Raw genomic sequence first — 20,765 nt, forward strand, 5'->3', positions numbered from 1 at the left:
AGCACGTTTTGGTGTTTTATTGCCGATTTACCCCACTTGCTAGTCCTTTTCTCTAAATTATATTAACAAATGTGATTTAAAAAACAACATTTGGCTTAAAAGAAATATGCATCTGCGATAAGGTCACATCCCTTTAATTACTTATGCGCTACATGGAAGAAAATGATTGTTCAAAAACAGAATCATTTATATTAAGCCAATCTTGGCCAGGTTTTATGCAGTTTTGCCACCCGTCAATAAATGCTACTTCAAATATAAGTAAGTCTGCCTAATCCTTCTATTCACTTTGAGCTTCAAATTGTACTTGGAAAAACAAAAAAAATGACGTTGTTTACAATCATTTTATTCATCAAAAGTTTGTCTGACAAAACTCAAGCATAACAATATTTCCATCAATACAGTTACAGTAAAAATAAACATCCAAGATACTATTTTTCTGTATGGTAGATATTTCAATAATTTATTATTCTCAAAAGAATATTTACTTGTTTATTATGAAGCTCAGGTTGGTTCTGCGGTTTCTTCGTGTAGATAAAAGGTTACAATAATGTGCAAATGACCGACTTCTCCTTGGTAGTAGAGTCACAGCTGCAGAGGACACGGACAATCTGCAGAAAAGAAAAGTTATAAAAAAAACATTTTCAATTGATTACATCGAACAGAAACGATCATGAGCGTACGTTTACAATTGACGGTGAATTCCATTAAGAAAGTGTGTGCAGAAGCTCCCTTCAGTCTGCTTTTACGTGGTCGATGAGATCCTGTGTCCGTTGGGCCAAGAGTTTCCTCTCTTCCTGTATCTTTTTCAACTTCTTTTCTTCCTTCTTACTCTGATAGATCTTAGCCCCAGCGAATAACAAACACAGCACTAGTGTTTTCAAGGCCAGGATATACAGGAGGACAGGCACGTTCTCCAAAGCCTGTACAAGAGAAAAAGGACTGTTAACTTTCACAACAACTCACAGCTTAAGTGTCACATATTACTGATCTGATCCAGCCTTACACCCCAGCTCGGGCTCTGAGGTCTGTGGATCAGAATCTACTTATGGTTCCTCGCACACGGTTCAGGACCAGAGGAGAGAAATCTTTTCAGGCTGTTGCTCCTAAGCTTTGGAACAATCTTCTTCTCTCTTTGCGCTTGATGGATCTACTGACTCCTTTAAGAAACATCTTAAGACGTTTCTATTTGTTCAGGCTTTTCCTTGATTTTCTGGAACTCCTGTTGTGTTATCAGTCTGATCTTGATCTTTAAAGTATATACTTTATTGAATATTCTTTTGATTGTTTAAGCGCTTTGTGACCCTGGTCTGGAAAAGCGCTATACAAATAAAAATGACTTACCTACTTACCCTTGATAATACAAGTCCTCTACAACAGCACTGGAAATTGAGTAAAGGATGCGACTGTGACTTTAAACGTGTTCCTGCTGCCTCATATGTGGGCCTAAAATATCTGTGTGAAGTTATTTATAGTCGCTGTAGAGGCAGCTGTTGTCCCTGTGCAACAGCATACCGTTTAAAACTGCAAATACAATTACCTGGATCGAATTTCTACAGAGAACCTCAATCAAACCCCAGCCCATAACGAATGAGAACATCTGTTTTTAAACTTTCAGAGAAGTTGTTGATGAAGCAAACACCTTGACATGATATCTCTCCATATCATTGACTTATATCCAACACATGTCATGCTAACATGCTACGTCTAGGGAAGACAGTAAACTCTGCTTCCATGAAGAACTAGTTTAAACACACGAAGTAAACTCGGTGTTAACCGGTGACGAAATAGATATATTTACCTTCCAATTTATCATCTTCAATGTTTCGCGCGGAACAACAACTAACGTAGTTTTATCTTCTTCTTCGTGACGTGTGTCGTGTGTTGTGGCGGTGGACGACTAATGGGGGCTCATTGCCGCTGTAGTGAAGTCACATGCATTTCTTACGGGATGACTGACTTCTAAATGTAGCTCTGTTGTGCTCTGGTACTGAGGCCCTGACGAAAATGACGTCACAACCCCTTACTAGTCGTACTCGCCATAGACATATATACGTAGACGCCGCTTCGAGTGTAGACGGATGTGAAAATAGCGCCGCCATCTTGGTACAGTGTCACCAGCGGCAGCGGCGCATTAAGAACTACAGGGAAGGAGGTACTTCTCAATCTTAAAATACAATTATTCGCACAGAAGTATGACGATTTGAACGGAAGAAACCGTTTGAAAATCGGTCCAGAATTCAGCCATAAGTTGTATTTTAACATCGAGAAGTATCTCTTTCCCTGTAGTTGTAAGAGCCTCTGATGAAACTGTACCAAGATGGCGGCGCTTTATAAACATCCGTCTACAGTCGATGCTGCGTCTATGTATCGTACGCGTGACGTCGTTCTATACGCATGCGCACCAGATTACACCCAAATGTCACGCATGCGCGAATTGTTAAAAGTTGAAAAAAGAAAACAATTCATGCATTTATGCTACAAGTAATTCGTAATTAAGACCATACAAAACTCACACAATGTAGACATCTAGATGTATCGTTATATAGTGATTTTATTTTATTTTGAAAACAAAGAGTATACATTAAACACTTGAATCTCGATGTATTTCTTCTTTATTGAAATCATTTTAATGGCTTATTTTCCAAGTGCGGGAGTGCATGGATAACCTCTGTATTTGTGCTCAGTTAACGTCGCAGTCACGGTGGCCGAGAGGTTAAGGCGTTGGACTCGAAATCCAATGGGGTTTCCCCGCACAGGTTCGAATCCTGTTCGTGACGTGAATTTTATTTTAAATGTAAATGTGTAAACAAAGTAGCTGGGAATTGTGTTTATAAAATCCTCTCCCGCATAGACATCCACATGAAGAACGACTTTTTCAGTTGTATCCAAATCTTAGTAAGAAATCTTATAACACATGAAAAAAAACCATACAATTGGTTTGGATGGTACTTGTGTTTTTGTTCCAGCTGTGAAAATGAAATCACAAAACGTGTCTCGCTTTCATCCATTATTCATCCCTCAATAAAAACACAAAAACCTTCAAATCAGATGATTCATTATTGGTAACGGAATAAAATCGTGACTTTTGAATCAAGAAAGTGGGGTAAGCAAAATCTAGCATCTTTGTCATGAACCAGGGTTTGTCAAGCATTGTTGGACCAGGACCTGGAATTAGACTTTTTGTATTGTCGCTCTCAGTATGATCAATTTGAATGTTCTGACAATATTTTAGAACTTTCCTGATCACCTGAAGAACAATTTTCTTCTCAGTTGTCCTAATGAAAGTATTGCATTGAAAATATATCATATTCACAACATCTTGTTCATTAGTATTTCGTTTCACGCTGTTTTAACTTATAGATATTGTACTTTCATTAATTCACAAATCCAGTAGTTCCCTTCACAACTAAGTATCCATGCATCCACTTCAGAAATATCTAATGTATAATCAAAAGTGTGTTTCCAACAATGGTCTCCACTTTCTTGAGTTTAATATGATACTCCAAGTTACTTTGTCCATCAGCCGTCCGCTGTGAAGGACAGGTTTTAAAATTCTCTTGATTATTATTTCTAATATCGTTTACCGAGGTTGACAAGTCTGTGTGACTACTGGTGACTACTGTGTACTGGAAATATAATTTCCTGAAGGAGATCTGAAGGATTCATGAAGTCTATCTTATCTAATTTAATGTGTAACAGCTTTTCTTCTTTTACACATCAGCCATATAGTTAAAGAATACGAGAATAAAACATATATCATATCTTAAAAAAAAAAAAAAACATTAAACTCAAATTAATTACTACAAAATTGAGGTAAGGAAAACTTACACACAAAACATTTCATAAAAAAATATCTTTCTTAGCAGCTCTGCATGTAGATATGTTGCATGTTTGTAAATGCAAAACAAGAATGTTTTAAAGGTGTCAGGGAACTAAAAACTGCTACAGATGTATGGAACATGACAAAAAAGACAATGACGGCCTAGTTCACTTCTCTGTACTGCATGGCAGTTGACTTTTCTGGTTAAGGTCAAATTGACTAGCCATTTAAGAGGTTTATTAATAACCTCAACAAGGGGTTTATACCTCAAAGCTTTAGCCGAGGAACAACAGGAACATAACACCAATACTGACTTGAGCTTCGACTATTACCGTTATAGTTACCATCCTTGTCCTTGTGGATGGTTTGTGTTGACAATTAATTGGTTGGCTCACATAATCTAAAATGTGGGTATCATTAGGAAACCACCTTAAAAAAATCACTTATTTAACAACGGCCTGCCTCTCAACAACAACATTGAAGTCAGTCAGAAATGAATTAGCAGTCATATTAACTGATCACAAACAGGAGTCCTAGAAAATCAGGGAAAAGCCTGCACGAATAAAAATGTCTTAAGTTGTTTCTTGAAGGAGTCAGTAGATCCATCAAACTCAAAGAGAGAGGAAGATCATTCCAAAGCTTAGGAGCAACAGACTGATCTTTTAAGTATATATTGATTATTGTTTTGATTGTTTAAGTGCTTTGTGACCCTGGTCTAGAAAAGCGCTTTATAAATATAAATTACTTACTTACTTCTCTTCGGATAATTGGTGCAATTCTCCCCATCAACACTGTATAACTTAACAGATCTTCTTAAATATTTCATGCCTCCACCTTCTTTGATGAATTGTCAACAGATGCTTAGAATCTCATTTTATTATTTGCCCTGGACATGGTGAGTGGCAGAGACACGGAGGAGAGAGACGAGACCTCCCAATAGAGGGAGCGAGAAAGGAAGAGCTGATAAAGTGTCACCATGGCGATGGACTGACACAGGATCACACCGATGGTTACCACCTGCAAAGACAATGCAGTCTGATTTAGACTTGAAACAAAATAAGTAAAATGCATCAAAGAAAAAAAAAACATACAAATAATTCAACATACACGGACGATCAAAGGTTTACATATAATTGCAATCTAGTGTAAGTAAGTAAGTAATATTTATTTATATAGCGCATTTTCAGACCAGGGTCACAAAGCGCTTAAACAATCAAAACAATACTCAAAAAAGTATATACACTTTAAAAATCAAGATAATACTGAGAACAACACAGGAGTTCCAGAAAATCAAGGAAAAGCCTGAACAAATAGAAACGTCTTAAGATGTTTCTTAAAGGAGTCAGTAGATCCATCAAGCGCAAAGAGAGAGGAAGATTGTTCCAAAGCTTAGGAGCAACAGCCTGAAAAGATTTCTCTCCTCTGGTCCTGAGCCGTGTGCGAGGAACCATAAGTAGATTCTGATCCACAGACCTCAGAGCCCGAGCTGGGGTGTAAGGCTGGATCAGATCAGTGGTGTAAGGAGGAGCCTGACAATGAATAGCTCTGAAAGTAAGAACCAGAATTTTAAAGTTGATCCTGAAAGAAACTGGAAGCCAGTGAAGAGTTTTAAGGATCGGAGAAATGTGAGTTCTTCTACTAGAGCGGGTTAGAATTCTCGCTGCAGAGTTCTGAATCAACTGCAGGCGAGACAGGTGTAGAACTAGTAACTCATTTTTCTGTGATCGTGTTATTGAAACCCATACTTCACTGTCACCAAAACATCATTAAGTTGGTTTCTTTAATGGATTTACAATGGGTCAACAGTAAATGTGACAACAACTACAGGTATATATCCCTACGTGTGGGGCCAAAGTTGATAAACCCTTTCATACCTTGTCCTGCTGATGTTTGTTAAACACTGAAGATGTTAGGGCAAGGACTGGCTGACAGAGGAGCCACAGGAAGCAGCCCTGCAGAAACAGGACATTTCATAAGAGCAGCTGTCAAGTTACAAAAAAATATCTCCGTTTAAGTTCACCTTCGCAAAGCAGAGGTAGAAGTCTCTCTTCAGGGTGCTCCTCTCAGTTGAGATGATCTGGTAGAGAATGGAAGCCAGCAGCAAAGCCAGAAGCATTCTTAGAGCAATGAGGAGGAGGCCAGCTATGCAGGGTTGGCTGCAGCTGTAGCTGTAGCTGTGGTGATCCAGGCGAGACTTCGAGTACTGCTCCAACACCAGCAGCACCCCCTGGAAGAACAGCTTTCTCTCAGTCTACATGAGGCGACACTAGCGTGATGGCTGCAGGGGCCGTGAGAGGACCACAAAGGCCTTTTTTAAAGATATATACCCATTATATTAATTAACGTTGTTAGAAAAAAACGTTTTAAAACATTTAAAAACAGTCTGTCTTGTTGATTATTTCCTGAAGGAGACCTCCAGAGGGATCAATGGAGCTAATTCAAACTAGCTACACCTACTTGTCTACCTGCTGGGCCCCAGGATAAAACAATCCCGCCACCTAGTGGACGTATAATAATTAGTCATTTTTTTCATTAGCAAATTGTAGCTTATTTTTGTGCTTCACAAAATCTTCCTGCAGCTAAAAAAGAGCTGTTTGCAGGCCCATTCAGGCCCTAGTGCCGTATGTTTGACAAGAGAAAGGGGCATTCATTTGATGTTAAATAAATGCAAGTTGATGAATTGGATGCAGGGATACTCTTAGCGATGTTAGATTCAACTCCACTCGTATGCGTTTTCATTAGGGAGCTCCATGGGATCCATGTGCATTGTTGTGTACATCAACAAGTAGTTCTCAACCATCTACTGTATAATTAAGCTAGTAGTATCTTCAACTTCAACTTTATTACCAATACATGGCTATGATTTGATTGGAACCTTTGGTTTTAAATAATTGAGTCTATAAATAGTTCATATAAATAGATAACGAACAATAGTTTTGTGATCTGTTGTTACTAACAAACAAAATCCATCAAGTCTGCAGTGCGCTCACTGATGTCATAACACAACACGGCCGGATGATTTTCAAGCCACTCTTTTCCTCTAGAGTGCCACCTGATCCGAGATACTCTCCCTTACCTCCCCGTCTTTCCTTTCTCCTCTCATCTCTGTCCTCCCCTCCCACAGCAGAAGGCTGTCCAAACATAGTATGGTTCTGATTGAGGTTTCTGCCAGTTTTAAAAATGTTTACTTGCAGCCGTTGCTCATTTTGATTCTCTTGGACCTGTTTTTATCTTACCTTTTAAAGTGGTATTTAAACTGTCTTAAGATAAATCTGTAGTTCATAATGCAGTTCAACACATAAAATTTAATTAAATATTTTGACATTTTACTATTGACGTTACTGAAATAACAGGCAATCAAAACTGTGGTTTCTTTTGATAATGGCTGATAATTGCTGAATGAAATATTTGACAATAATATTTATTCTTTTGCTATAATCATGTAGACCAGCATGAGCTCAGTCAGGATTCAGAGTGGTCTGTTGGACAGGCATGCATGTCCTTGACTCAGCTCATGACGATGATGATGCCCTTTAATTAAAAAAAAAAATTGTCAGTCTTTTGACAGACAGGATATGCCACAAAAGCGTCAGACGTTACTCATTCCACTCGTCATAATGTTGAATCTGACTAGCTTTGATGAAGAATGCAAGGAGTTTTATGACTCACGTGTGTGACGACTCCTCCGACAGCAACAGCCGTGGATGCTGGAGAGCGCTCCCACTGCAGAGGTCTGGACTGTGGCTTCTGGTCCCTTCTCAGAGTCCACCCCATACAAAGACTCAGTAATGTGTACAACATGGAGACCTGGGACACCATATCCCAGACTGCACCACAGGAACACAGAGAAGGAGAAGAAGAGGAGAACACATCATTAAAGGTGACATGTACCCTTAATGAAGGTAATAGAACTTGTTTTTTTAAACGTTACACAGAGCTTCTACAGTGACCATTTATTTAGACAACATACACCCTGCCAGGTGGCCCATCAGAGGGAGTCCCTCACCATCCCTGGAATACCTGCACAGGAAGAGAAAGAACATTTATATTTTCTGTTAAAATGGCACCACTTAGATCAGCATCCAAAACATATCACTTCCCAGATATTGGCTAACATCTAAAATAAAGAAACTAATTATCCAGTATTAAAAGAAATGTTAAAATGCACATAATATCAAGTCGACTGACTAAGTGAGGTTTTGAAAACACACAGAACCCTGAAGCGCCTCCAGTAGAGCAGTTACAGCAAATGCAATCATTTGGAGATGTTTAGCTCCTGTTGGGCAACCTTAGAGTTACGCCCTTTCTAGGAACTATTGGAAAACTTTTATATGAATACAACCTCTTGCGTTGACACGTGTTCCTGCCATCGAATGTGTAGTAAGTTACTTCACTAATTTTTTCTTTATATGAAAATGTGTGGGAGTGAAAGTATGTGCAGCCACTTTACTTCTTCAAAAACTAAACTATATTCTTGTATTACATCATGGCGCTTGGTTCTGTACTGCCACCACAAAAAAATCCTATGTTTACATCACTGATATTAGAAGTATATAATTAATATGTTTCTGATTCCGATACACAATATCTTATTGCCTCAATTTTAGTCATTACTGCAGCAAACATCTTTTTTGTTAACTGGTTTTATCCGTTTAAACCCATGTCTCAGCCATGATTCCTAAAGTTGGGACTCACCTGGATAAGTGGATATAGTTGCACAAAGCAGAACAGCCTTGTAGCGACAGAGCTCCGGTGAGCACTTTGAGGACTGTGTGCATTGGCCCACCTTTCTTCAGAGCTTGGTACAGTGGTTTGAAATAGATGCAGGATGCTATGAAGTAGGATAGCAGCAGCACTGAGAAAAAACTATGGAGTCCTAGAAAAGTGAACAAGACAACAGAAGTACAACATTTAGTCGATCGATAACGTTTGTTTTGTTTTTTCAAATCAAGTTTAGTTTTTTAAATCATAGCTCTTTTTTTGCTTATATTTCAATAGCATATGTATACATTCTTTTCTTTAAAAAATAAATACATATATACGATTTACATTACTGTGTTGCGATTAAACTTCCGGCAGAAGTAATTCTGTCCTCCGCAGCTAAAGGAACAATGAAATCTTGCAAGATCTCAGCTGAGAAGGAAAGGATTGAGTTGACTCTGTTAGCTTTTAAATCTGATGTTTGGACATACTTTGTTTTATAAAAAAAAATTAAAGCAATTACAAATACTACAAATATAGCCTTGATCCAACAGTTTAGAAATACATTGTGTTATATATAATATTGTGTCATATTGCCAGATGCTTGCCAATACACAGCCCTATGAATAACGTACAGTAAACCACTATGGGTGTTGTGGCAGATGCCTTACCTGCCTCCTCTGCACTGAAGTGGTCCAGTGGGTTCCCAGCTGAGTCGGCATTAAACAGCAGGATAGTGAAACCGAGATCACCATATGAGGGAATAGCAGACCCTTCCTGGAGAAACTTTGCATGAACTTGGGTCACAGGAAAATGTCCTTCATAAGGAACTCAAATACCTGGCATGTGTAGGTGTCAACATACAGGAGCTGCCACCGTGCTGGGGAAGACTGGAGAGGGATGCTCTCATTTTGTTCCACTCTGCTCAAGGGCACTAAAGCAGAGGCAGTAGAATGAAATCATGCATTAAGACTATTTAAAAGAAGAACATGCGAGGTTCTTACAGATCAAATGAGCCATTGCCAGTTTTTCTGAGCAGCTGAGGTCTTCCATGTCAGGGTCCAAATCCTTGAACAGCAATACTCGAGACTCCTTTTCCACAGCCAGAGATGGGTTTTCAAGTTTGCAGACCACCAGACCACCACCACCTATTTATGAATTAAAATGATACAATCGTACTCACAGGACCTGAGCTCAGTTACCTTGATGGAACATGAATTCAGTGATGAACTGGCCCTTGTGTTTCCTCGCCATGTCGCTATTTAAATGTCCCATCACTGTTTTCCCAGAGGCCTCTATACTGAAGAAAAGTACAACAACGACGGAAGCTAAGAAAAATAACATTTTTTTTTTTTTTTTACAAAAGCAGTTTTACATCTAGAGCAGAAAGTCAAATCAGCCACGAAGCAAGTAGTAGTTCAGCATCGTTAAGCAACAACACGCAGGCGGTTGGCTAGGTTAAGACAGGATGTACGATCTATCCACTGATAAATACGCCGAAGAGATTGCTTTGTTTCAACCATTTAAAGAAAACTATCATTATAAACACGTTTTCACCAGTCATATTTAAATGTAGAGATACTCATTTGATCTATACGTATCGTTTTTTGAATGAATGGGGAAAAAGGCGCGTTGAACTTTACTTTATTTTGAAATTGTCATGCGGAAGCTGTATACTGTCTAATCGTGTTTCGTGTTGCAGTTGCTCTAAGCGGCTTCACATTGAACCAATCACGTTAAAGAGGAAGTAGTACGTCACTCTAAACAACCAATCGGCACATTGTTAACGACACAAGTACCACCTATTTTCAACGTGTCAACACAGCCGTAAACTGTTCTTACACTGTCGTGCTGCATAAATAAAGCCTGGATGGTGAATTCCAGCAGAAGGAACTTTTATTGTGAATCAAGTCATGACTTGTTGGAGTCGACCATGACAGGAAACGAAACAAAAACAATCTATGGAGTTCCGTAGGACGGTGTTGGTGACCGGGGGCTCTGGATTCATGTAAGATGAATCGCTTTTTAAGATCAATTTAATTTAAGTTGTAACCGTGTGCGTCTCTGCAGTGGCTCTCACCTGGTGTGTCAGCTCGTCTCCTCGCACCCTGACTGGGAGATCATTAACTTGGATAAAGTAGTGTTTTTATTCATAGTCTTTTTCTTGCTATAAAGCGAGAAACAAACCGTGTTTTTAATCTTGTCTACAGCTGGATTATTGTTGCAGTCCCAGGAGCCTGGAGAGCGTCGAGGACAGAGACAACTACACCTTTATCAAGGTATTTCAATCTCATCTGGTCACTTTACATCTGGGATTTAAAAACATTCATTTACTTCACACCTGAGATTTACCTGAAAGTAGAACCATTAATGTTTCTTATTCCTCTGTTTCGTACTTTCAATTATATTGCCCTCAACAAAATTAATCTTTAATCAGTTTTATTGGTTTTACTGACTGCAGACGTGATCTGTGTCATAAATTAATGTTTGACGTTACTTTTGAGTCATTATTAGTCATTATATGTCATAGTTTTTTGAATGCCCTTTGTGGTTTAACATTATATTTATTCATTTATTCAGACCAAGGCTACTAGTTTGAAGATAACTATATTGTGTATAATTCATATTTAATGATGATAATACATATATATTTTTAATTTTATTTATACCTTAAAACATCCGACAAATGTTTCAAAAATATCGACCACGTATGTTTAAGTGAATATAAGACTCTCAAGAACATCCAGAAAAATGATTAATGATAATCTAATTGTTTTCATTGATTATTTATAGATTCTTACATTTTCTTAAATGTTATTGTGCGTTCACAGGGCGATGTTTGTAACTCAAAGTTGGTGACGCACATTTTTAAAACGAAAAACATCAATGTTGTATTTCACCTGGCTGCCAAAACTCACGTCGGTAAGTGAGCAATACGTTTTTTTAATTATAATTGTGATGAATTGTGATTTTTTTTTTTTTTTTCAATCTGCTCCACCAGGGTCATCCTTCTCCAGCCCGTCCAGCTACCAACAGGTCAACATTGATGGGACCAGAGTGGTACTTGCAGCAGCCTGTCTGGCTCGACATCAGCTGGAGCGCTTCATCTATGTCAGCACTGATGAAGTGTACGGACAAAGTCTAGATGAGGTCAGTTGCTTCATATCTGGCTTCTACCCGCAGTGTTGATGAATTTTTTTTCTGCAGGAATTTGACGAGGACAGTCCAATGCAGCCGTCCAACCCATATTCTACAACCAAAGCAGCTGCAGAGTCTCTGGTCCGGTCCTACTGGGACAAGTGTAAGGTAAGGTCGTTGCCCTCAATTGGAAAAGTCGTCTTCAAGTAATGTTTTTGAAAAGGGTTATTGAATATATTGAATTGTGCGTGCATATTTACCTGGTAATATATTGTTTAGTTACCAGTCATCATCACCAGGAGCAACAATGTCTATGGGCCCAGACAGTACACTGAGAAGGTACTGAGGTGTTTGATAGCTTAGTATGAAAGTTTTCTATTCAAATCTCCTCATCTTTTTATCTTGCAGGTCATTCCACGCTTCCTCACCCTTTTACAAATGAACAAGAAATGGTAAATTCTTCATATTCATGCCGATAATTGTATCAAAAATCAGTTTTATGTCACCCATATCCCTCCTTTGCTAAAGCACTATCCAAGGAACGCTGCCAACGTCCCGTCACTTCCTCTTTGTTGACGATGCCATCCGTGCCTTTCTGCTGCTTCTTGAGAAAGGTTCCGTGGGAGAAATCTATAACATTGGCTCAGTGTATGAAATTCCCATTGTGCAACTGGCCAAGGAACTAGTCAAAATGGCAAGTGTGTCTTTGTCTGCCTGTGTCTCAATCTGATGTAAATGTTCTGATTTGACATATCAGGTGAAGAACGTCCCAGATGATGAATTAAAGAACTGGCTGGAGTTTGTACCAGACAGGTAAGGCATTTTATCACATCACCTTTCTGTAATGTAACATTTGAGCCTTTACAGTCTTTGCTCTGAAGCCAATGATTCCACACTGGTGTATCTTTCTCCTTTATCATCTTTGTGGGGTTTTTTTTTATTATTTGGAGTCCACCTAGGCTAGGATTCATTCAGTGTGGTTGTAATGACATTGGAAAGGCGTGTGATTACACTGAACTTTCAAAAATAAGTGCTTAACAAGGACCTGCTCTTTGGGGGAAAAAAAAAAAGGCCGCAGATTGACCTTCGCTACCCCATCAAGAGTGAGAAGCTGAAGCAGCTCGGCTGGAGGGCTGAGGTGACCTGGACTGAAGGACTTCAACACACTGGTGTGTAACACACACACACACACACACACACACACACAGGTATATTGCATGCATCTTATAATGTTTGTTTTTATTTTGTTTTTTCAGTCCAATGGTATCGGGACAATCCAGACTTTTGGCCGCATCCCATTCATGTTGAGACAAGTGAAAGTAGAATCTGAGAGTCTTCTTAAAGTGTCTGCCATCAATGTTTTTTACATCCTTTTCCACAAACAGAGTCGTATCTAACAAATGGGGTCCAGACTGTCCATTGGTTTTCTGACACCATTAAAACTTGACTTCATGCAACAATTGCTCATCATTTAAATAATAGAACTGAAGCCAACAACTAACTTTTAGAGGTCACTTAAGCACCTCCTTATCCCTTGTCATTTCTGGGTCAACATAACGGATATCTCAAACACATATTTATTTTCAGGCCTACAAGTCATCTTGACCCTGAGATAACACAAGGGTTAAATCTGTGTGTGTGTGAAACAAATCTTTTGGGTCATATCAAGCTGCATTTTAAGGTTGTAGGTCATGTATATTAATACGGAATTCATTATTAGAAATTAATTGATGTAATGCATAAGCATTACTACCATAACTACTGCACAAGGAAATATTTTACGATTATTATCCTACTTTGTATGAAATAGGCGGCAGCCTGAATTCAAATGGAATATTTTGAAATCTCTCAAAGGTTTCAACAGTTTACAAAGGTTTTTTTTTTTTTTCTTTTAAATTCTGTACCCCATGTTTATTATGAACTGTAAGAGTATATGATTTTGAAACTGTATTATTCGCAAGTTCCCCTTGTTTTTTTTTGTTTTTTGTTCCCCATCATTGTTGTCATCTGCTCTTCTGACAGTTTTAAAATATATATTTAGTTAACCCACTAAGGGCCATTCTGTAAAGCTTTAAAACAAGTAATTTTTGTCCACTTGTATAGTTTGGTTATTCAAAATGTCAGGCTTCTTCAATAAAAAGTACATTTCTAATATACTTGTAAATAGTATTCATTGATGACAGTCAACTGAATAAACAATGGAAGATAAAGAACAGCCTGCTATATTGTTTGGACTTTTATCATTTGACTCAATCTCCAGGATTCAGGTAATGAAAACCTAGCAGGACCGACAGTCTCACAGCAGTGGGAAGAATCAATTCCTTAGATTGTTGGTCCTGTTAGGATGTGGTTCAGCTACTGCAGGGTACCTAGGGTCCGTCGGGGTTGTGATAAAGGCTCCTCCTGATAATCTCCTGTGAAAGAAAGAATTCCATGCTGAATGGCAGCTGCTGTGCCACACTGTGATGCAGGATCTCCTGTGTTTAAACTCACCGGTGATGTTGATCCTAACCATCGCTACTGTGTTTTCTGCAAACTGGATGACACTTGAGTTCTTGGCAAGGCAGTGTTAACAGGAGGTAACTGAGAACACAGCCCTGATATGATGCGATGTACATTTTAGCCAAAGAATACAGACAACATTACTTTCTGCAAATCCAAACTTTTAATCGTGGTAAAATCAGGATGGATACACAGTATTATCAGGTTTCTTTCATCGTGCAGTGCTTATTCTTCGTGCACAACTGCTAAACTAATACAGAAAAGCAAACACTAACTAGCAGGCTGCTGGTGCCGAGCATCTCCACTCACTGGTTTGGACTTTACTATAACAAAGAAGCGTGTTAACCACACCGTCAAGAACATTTGGATGAGCCAGATCCTGCTGTGTGAGAGCACTGTCACTACAGAGCCTTACAATGTGTGGCTCACAACGACATAGCAATAGAACCACAGTTATTGTGTGTTAAAAAGACATAAGACTCTCGCTTGCTAGACATTCACAAAAAGAGTTTTAACAGGGAGGAAAAAAGTAAAGACTCAAATTAAATTAACTTAACATTGGAGAGAATCTGGACACTTGTTTTTTGTACTGCATGTTTTTATTTTCATTGCTTCGTTTATACAAAATGAACTAATAGCATATTAGCAGATTTGTATTTAATCCAAACCTTGGCATATTAAGCGGTTTTGTCTCAATTTAGTTTCACAAATCGAAAATAAAATGGCTGCTTTGTATCGGTCTATTATCAGGATTGACATTGGTGCTATTTATGGGTCTGACACTGATTCTTAGTCCAATGTGACTTTCATGATACTCAGGGCAGAAAGGTTCTCTCCTCTGTTACATCAGCTGGAAACGGGTCAATTCATTCAGTTATTCATGTTTGATTTGATTTCAGTTATCGGTCAGTGCCAACTCGAAATGAAAATGTATTCAATAAAAAAATCCACAATCAAAGTGGTGGGACCTGGATTCAAGAGTTTATCAATATAAACTAAGTTAAGGTATGACTTTCGAGATGTTCGCCGTTTTGGATTAATCAATTGAATAAATGGAAATTGTTGTTTTTAGTAATTAAGTTCCATCACGTGATGTGACAGACTGGAGAGAAAGTCCCACCTCTTATGTCTGTAACATTGAAAAGCTCACACTACTCCAGAAAAATAGAAACTTCCACTCATACCAAAGACATTCAACATTCAAGTGCCAGTGTTTTTGTTCACTGCCTTTTGGTCAAGTCACCAGTTTTTAAAATATCGTCTTGTATTTGGCTTATAAAAAAATAAATATTTCTCAAAAATGCTTGTTAAATTACACAAACTAGCAGCGAAAGTAGACTGGAGACCTCTGTGTGCAAACCCTGCACATTCTGTCAACTGTATCGCCACCTGGTTCATGAACCTCTGGAAGAACCCGTCACGTACACCACAGTGAAGAATCTTTGAGACGGTGGCTACAATTACACGCACACACGCGTATGGACCTCTCAGAGGTTGTGAAGAACCTGTGCTACACAAGAAAACAAATTTAAATGGAGGTTCTGGAAAAACCTTGAACTATAAAACAGAAGGCCTGAGGGCCGCAGCGAGGGGGGCATAGCACCGATTATAGATCACACTTCACAATCTCAACACAACTGGTAGTTCAACTGTTTAACGTGTCACCAGCTTCTCTGTCGACACCATTAGGGCTGGGTATCACACCACTATTTAAGGCATCTAAGGTAGAAATATTTACGGAAAAGTGCTAATAATATGTAACTTTGCAATTCCGCTTTTACAAGTCACCATCAGTGTTGCAATGTGCCACAGCTGATGAGTTAAAAAAAAAAGTACTAATTTATTTATTTTTATCATGAGGGCATTAAATAAAAGCAACATTTTATTGTTCAAGGAGCAAGACCACAGAACAAACCAGCTATCAAACATCTAAAAAAAATATATAAAAATTAAGAAAATTATCGTCGTTAATTTACACTTTGCATCAGTGCCATCGTCATCTAGAAAACAGTTGTCAAAAACAATACATTTAAACCCAGCCCTAAACCAGTTCTCTGTCCTTCCATAGTGGGTCAAATCAAGAAACCAAGTTGTTTTTTTTTAAAGTGAACGATACAGTGCTCCAATTGGAACAAAAGAAAGCTTTACTTCAGGAAGAAACTACACATTTTCTGCACTCCCTGTCCCCTAAAAGTTCATGAAGCTTTTTTTTTTGACAAAGTGTCAATGTACAATAAATGCGGCACATTCTATCAGCAAAACAGTATGCCCTCATTGTGTTTGCATATTTGTGTGCAGCCACAAACATGATCTAGAAACAAAAGTGAGGTAAACAGAACCATTTCCTTTCTGTTGAAGTGCACCAGCAAGGGGCGCCGTCTGACAGCATCCTTCATTCATGAGCCTGAGCAGCTGTTGAAGGCACATCAACGTTAACATTGACCTAAAATCAGCAAACTATCATTTGTAAACTTAGAAAGATAGAAAGGTTTTACTTATTGCGCCTGAGATTTAGCACGCCATGCATGAATATAACTTTGAACTAACCTTACTTGTTTTAGATGTCTAAACAAAACGACCGGTGATTGAAAAATGATGGTGCAACTAATTCCCAGTGGTGTTACTGAAGCAAGTCTACTGTGATTGTCATGTGCGTCAACTTATTGACTAAACTCTTCATCAGCGAGAGGAAATGGTTCAAGACTTCAGTATGCTGTAACAATGGGGTCCACAGATTTTCTCTATGCTGTAAAACCACCATCCATTAAACTATTAAAAAAAAAAGAATTTTAAAGCTTCATAAACTTGGGTCTCTATAAATATACAAACGGCTAGAGTCAACACAGATTGACCTTTTATTAGTCTTCCTACGAATGGGGAACATGTGTTCACCGAAACAAGACGTTAAAAGACGTAATGAAAAAAATATATAAAGAGTGTATGCCCTAAAAAAGCTTACTCTAAAATGTGAAACCTTTTCTTGACATTGTAAGTTAACTTTCTTGACCAGAAGAACAACAACAATTGCATATGTCTTAACTCAGTTCAGCAGTTTCAATATTCAGAGCAGTGGGATATTAGAATTTAACAACAACAACAAATATATATAAATCACAGAAAAAAAGTAAGGCACCGAAAATAGATGTTAGCATCAGTGCACAGGTTAAGAGTGTCACGTTGGACTAAAGATATTTACGTAAATGTCTCCTTCCCTAGTGGTGCCAGCCCCTGCTCAGAAAATTTTAAATATCAAATCAACAGGCGCCCAGTTGCTTACAATCTTTAACAAAAAAACAAGACCATTAACTTTATTCTACAGCATATGGGCAGAAAAAATGCTTTTAACTCAAATTGAATCTGGGGAAAGTTGATAGGTTTGAAGTAGTGGTGGAGCAAATCTCCCAGGTGCCCGTTTTCAAAATGCAAACAGTTTTTAAGATCAATACAAAAGACAAAATTAACAGAGGATGATGGGTAATCTCTGCATTCAGAGTTGCGAGTCAAACAGCTGAAATTACAGCATGTAAAGCCAGTTCATACGTTGAGAAAATTATGTGACGACTGGGTCATCAATTTGCTTACGAGCTCTTAATTACTGTCATTCAAAGGGAAATGTTTATTTACAATGTCTTTTTTTAGTCGAGCAAAATTTGGACTAAAAGAAAATAAATGTTCGCTCTTAATCTAATGTAAATATGGTTAATTTTTTGAGCATGTTTGAGCAAGCAAGGCTGAAGGAGTTTCTTGCACTACTTGGTAACAAGATTTGTACTTCATGATGTGGTCTGTGGATTAAGCACTAGGAAAAAGTGCCTTGTGAACATGTCGTGTGCAGAAAGCTCCACATTATTCTTCCGTTCTACAGTTACAGTTACAAATGATACAAGGAATGACTAGATCCTGCTAAGAGTTCATCTTGATCTGGTGTATTTCTACGTGAATCTGCCTCTGGCAAGTGTACGTGTGTAAACAAAGCTGAAGTTTCACCATATCAAAACAAATACCACAGATCTCCGGTTTAGAAATCTCAACCATTTTCTGTGTGCTGGGTTTGTGGAAGCACATTTGCAGACTAAATGTGTCCTAGCTGTTGCTGTTGGATCTGATTCAGGTAAACTAACCAACTTCAAATCATGCGTTGATAAGCAACATCTTTTCTTGTAAAACAACTGTCACATCACTGACATGGGACAACTAATTTTGCAAATGTGTCTCAAATCAACTTCAGTGACTCTACAATGTTTTTTTATTACTTTCCCGGGGCTAAATCTTCATATTTGTGGTGGGATTTTCCCATGTGCTATCCTTTAAAAAAAAAGCATAAGTGAACCAGTATTGAAAGTCTGGTTCATGTCATATGGTGAACAGGTACTTCAACGTTCTGCTTCTTTGGATCTATACCTAATTATCTCTCAGGTACTAGTCATAGCCCCGGTCCGGACAGCTCTTTGACAGGGTTATATTCAAATGAACACATTTTGCTTACTGATCGGAGACTAAAAACACTAGGCAGAGAGTGTTGACTGTAAAAGCCCAACAAAGTAAATAAATGCTTTCAAGTTGAACCAGCAACAGCCAAATGCAGCCAAAGTCAAACTACAACGACTGATGAATGTTTTCTATTCAACAGCAGCCACAAGGTTACTCTTAACATTTTCTCATCTGTGTTATTGGCTGATGTTGCTCAGCTCGATTCTCTTCTCAGTCAATTAACTGTAGTGGCAGACGTGGCCACTTTTAAGATGACTCAGAGAACTGACTCTTTTAAGACGAGTCAGTAAGAAGGACTGAGCTTCTAACAACAAGAAGCTTACGATTTGGACTCCATCAAGCTAAATGGTAGCTAAACAGAGCACATGCTCCAATTTTCGTCTACAAGTACATTTTTAGAAACCAGTCCATCAAGATATAAGACTCCAGTGGATGGAAAGGAATTTATTCGATTTGCCTTACCGCAGTTTTGTTCTTTTTTTGCCAAGGTTTGATTTTGGTTCACGCCAAGTTTGTCTTCTTCCAAATACAAACTAAAAATACATATTTAAACCTCTACATGAGCTTTAATATATGTTTGAGTTGGCCTGTACTTAGTAGCAAGTTACACTTTATGGCAATAAAAGCAGCAGAAATATGAAGAAACATTTTTTCAAATTGTTGAAGGCACAGTACAGAAACAAATGATCCTCTTTTTTGTTTTGTTTCAAACTTAGTAAAATGTTGCTTTGTAGCTCTGGCAGCTACAACCATATTGGTTAAGCTAACTCACATCAATGATAGCCATCAACCAAAACAGTTGACTTACTTATAGTTTCTCTCCCTTGAGCTCTCAAACTTTTGTTAATTAGCTCCGTAACAGATTTGAAAAGCTTTTTTTTTCCAGCCTTTTTTGTATCTGTCAGTTACGTTTTCCCCATGTTCCCGGAAGATTAAAAAACCTGCCAGTGATCTACGGCTTGACCAGGCATGAACACAAAGAATGGAGGTAAACAAGAAATCTGGCTGACCAAGTGTCACTGAGGCAACAACTAAGATCTGAAGAGAAACATAATGGATAAATTCCCCCCTGATTCAGTTTAAAGTCTGAACTGAATGCCTCACTTTAATCTCAGAGAAAGTTCAGGAAGGAAAGATGCTTCAATCCCATTCTCACTCTGTTCTGAGGTTTTCGTTTTAGAAAATCAGAGGGAAATATACTAGAGGGTGTGAGGATAGAAGATGTAAAAACTAATGCATCAACCGCAAAGACCAAATCAAGGGAGTGTCAATGTAAAGAGTGTCCCAATATGGTGAGGTTATATAAAGGAGTATAAATAGTTATACAGCATGCATGTTGGTTCTGGGGTTTATGCCTGGGGACAAATAGACTGGGTGCAGACAAGAAAGCCTAGAAAGGAAGAGAGGTGCATGTTTTTGTGAGAGGACCACCTAGTTGCCCCACCAGTCCACCTGAGAGTGGGAGTAGTTGCCTCCATATCCATCACTGGTGTAGAAGTTGCCAAACCCACCTGAGGAGAGGAAGAGAACGTGAGTAGTTGCCCACTAGGACTGTTTCAGAAATACTTCATCCCTACCGTTACAAAGGGAAATCAAGCCTATTGCTAGAGGCTAGACACTTACAGTCCATCAGTACAAAAACATTGACCTGCTAGCTTACAAGCTAAATAGTCTTATACCGTTTCAAGATTAAAGGGCAACTAATGTGTTGATTCTCTTAAATTGATCTTGGACCTCTATTGTACTCATCAGTATACGTGTCCGTTTGTACAAAACCAGTGTTCCAAATACCAGTCTTCAATTTGCAGATCAATTTTCAAGATTGCAGAATAAAAATTAAACAACCTGTAATTTTGCAGAATGACATTTAATTGCATTTGGGATATAATAGCGTTTTTATAAAATGCAATTTTTCAAATCGCAATCGAAAAGATTGCAATTTTATGTTAATTCGATTTTACAGGCCATCATGTAGTCACTAGCTTACGAGCGGTGCTGAGTGCAGCCGAGAAGAACAAGCGGAGAGAAACGTAAAACGAAAAGATTTAAAACAGAAACATAGCAAAAATAAAAGCGTGCGTGATTAAAGGTGGCTGGAGGGGAGTGAAGCCAT

At 38.4% G+C, this 20,765-nt stretch overlaps 4 protein-coding genes and 1 non-coding gene across 6 annotated transcripts in view; 2 read left to right on the forward strand and 3 right to left on the reverse strand.

Annotated features, from left to right (window-relative positions):
- Positions 1 to 345: 345 nt before the first annotated feature.
- Positions 346 to 2,010, reverse strand: smim11 (small integral membrane protein 11). The gene is made up of 3 exons (XM_087792122.1): positions 1,799 to 2,010; positions 681 to 920; positions 346 to 608 (listed from the first exon to the last, which is right to left on the reverse strand). Exons 1-2 carry the CDS (start codon positions 1,811 to 1,813, stop codon positions 732 to 734), a joined length of 204 nt encoding a protein of 67 aa, XP_087648248.1. The 5' UTR covers positions 1,814 to 2,010; the 3' UTR covers positions 346 to 608; positions 681 to 731.
- A 685-nt stretch (positions 2,011 to 2,695) lies between these two features.
- On the forward strand, positions 2,696 to 2,777 carry trnas-cga (transfer RNA serine (anticodon CGA)). The gene has a single exon. It is a non-coding gene; the product is annotated as a tRNA-Ser (tRNA).
- A 711-nt stretch (positions 2,778 to 3,488) lies between these two features.
- Positions 3,489 to 9,958, reverse strand: gpr180 (G protein-coupled receptor 180). Its single transcript, XM_087792120.1, has 10 exons — positions 9,724 to 9,958; positions 9,526 to 9,669; positions 9,361 to 9,455; positions 9,193 to 9,298; positions 8,516 to 8,696; positions 7,791 to 7,840; positions 7,490 to 7,647; positions 5,841 to 6,047; positions 5,695 to 5,772; positions 3,489 to 4,837 (listed from the first exon to the last, which is right to left on the reverse strand). Exons 1-10 carry the CDS (start codon positions 9,863 to 9,865, stop codon positions 4,682 to 4,684), a joined length of 1,317 nt encoding a protein of 438 aa, XP_087648246.1. The 5' UTR covers positions 9,866 to 9,958; the 3' UTR covers positions 3,489 to 4,681.
- A 422-nt stretch (positions 9,959 to 10,380) lies between these two features.
- tgds (TDP-glucose 4,6-dehydratase) lies at positions 10,381 to 13,811 on the forward strand. Its single transcript, XM_087792121.1, has 12 exons — positions 10,381 to 10,529; positions 10,592 to 10,658; positions 10,732 to 10,800; positions 11,353 to 11,443; positions 11,523 to 11,671; positions 11,729 to 11,827; positions 11,939 to 11,998; positions 12,068 to 12,111; positions 12,188 to 12,353; positions 12,417 to 12,472; positions 12,731 to 12,828; positions 12,916 to 13,811. Exons 1-12 carry the CDS (start codon positions 10,483 to 10,485, stop codon positions 12,987 to 12,989), a joined length of 1,020 nt encoding a protein of 339 aa, XP_087648247.1. The 5' UTR covers positions 10,381 to 10,482; the 3' UTR covers positions 12,990 to 13,811.
- Positions 13,812 to 14,305: 494 nt separating this feature from the next.
- The window catches only part of LOC148080430 (putative ATP-dependent RNA helicase an3), a 28,378-nt gene continuing 21,918 nt past the window's right edge, over positions 14,306 to 20,765 (reverse strand). For both annotated transcript variants that reach the window (XM_087792139.1, XM_087792140.1), the window contains one exon: positions 14,306 to 20,163. In XM_087792139.1, the coding sequence (XP_087648265.1) occupies positions 20,084 to 20,163 (80 nt within the window). In that variant the 3' untranslated portion in view covers positions 14,306 to 20,083. The remainder of the gene's footprint in view (positions 20,164 to 20,765) is intronic.

This window comes from Callionymus lyra, chromosome 5 (genome assembly GCF_982586985.1).
Source record: "Callionymus lyra chromosome 5, fCalLyr1.hap1.1, whole genome shotgun sequence".
Taxonomy (NCBI): Eukaryota; Metazoa; Chordata; class Actinopteri; order Syngnathiformes; family Callionymidae; genus Callionymus; species Callionymus lyra.

Coding starts and splice junctions, on each gene's coding strand:
- gpr180 (XM_087792120.1), bottom strand. CDS start 9,865: ATGTTATTTTTCTTAGCTTCCGTCGTTGTTGTACTTTTCTTCAGTATA. Junction 8,697..9,192: donor CTTCAGTGCAGAGGAGGCAG/GTAAGGCATCTG, acceptor TCACTTTTCTAG/GACTCCATAGTTTTTTCTCA. Junction 7,841..8,515: donor AACTATATCCACTTATCCAG/GTGAGTCCCAAC, acceptor CTTCCTGTGCAG/GTATTCCAGGGATGGTGAGG.
- tgds (XM_087792121.1), top strand. CDS start 10,483: ATGGAGTTCCGTAGGACGGTGTTGGTGACCGGGGGCTCTGGATTCAT. Junction 10,801..11,352: donor ACAACTACACCTTTATCAAG/GTATTTCAATCT, acceptor GTGCGTTCACAG/GGCGATGTTTGTAACTCAAA. Junction 11,672..11,728: donor ACGGACAAAGTCTAGATGAG/GTCAGTTGCTTC, acceptor TTTTTTCTGCAG/GAATTTGACGAGGACAGTCC.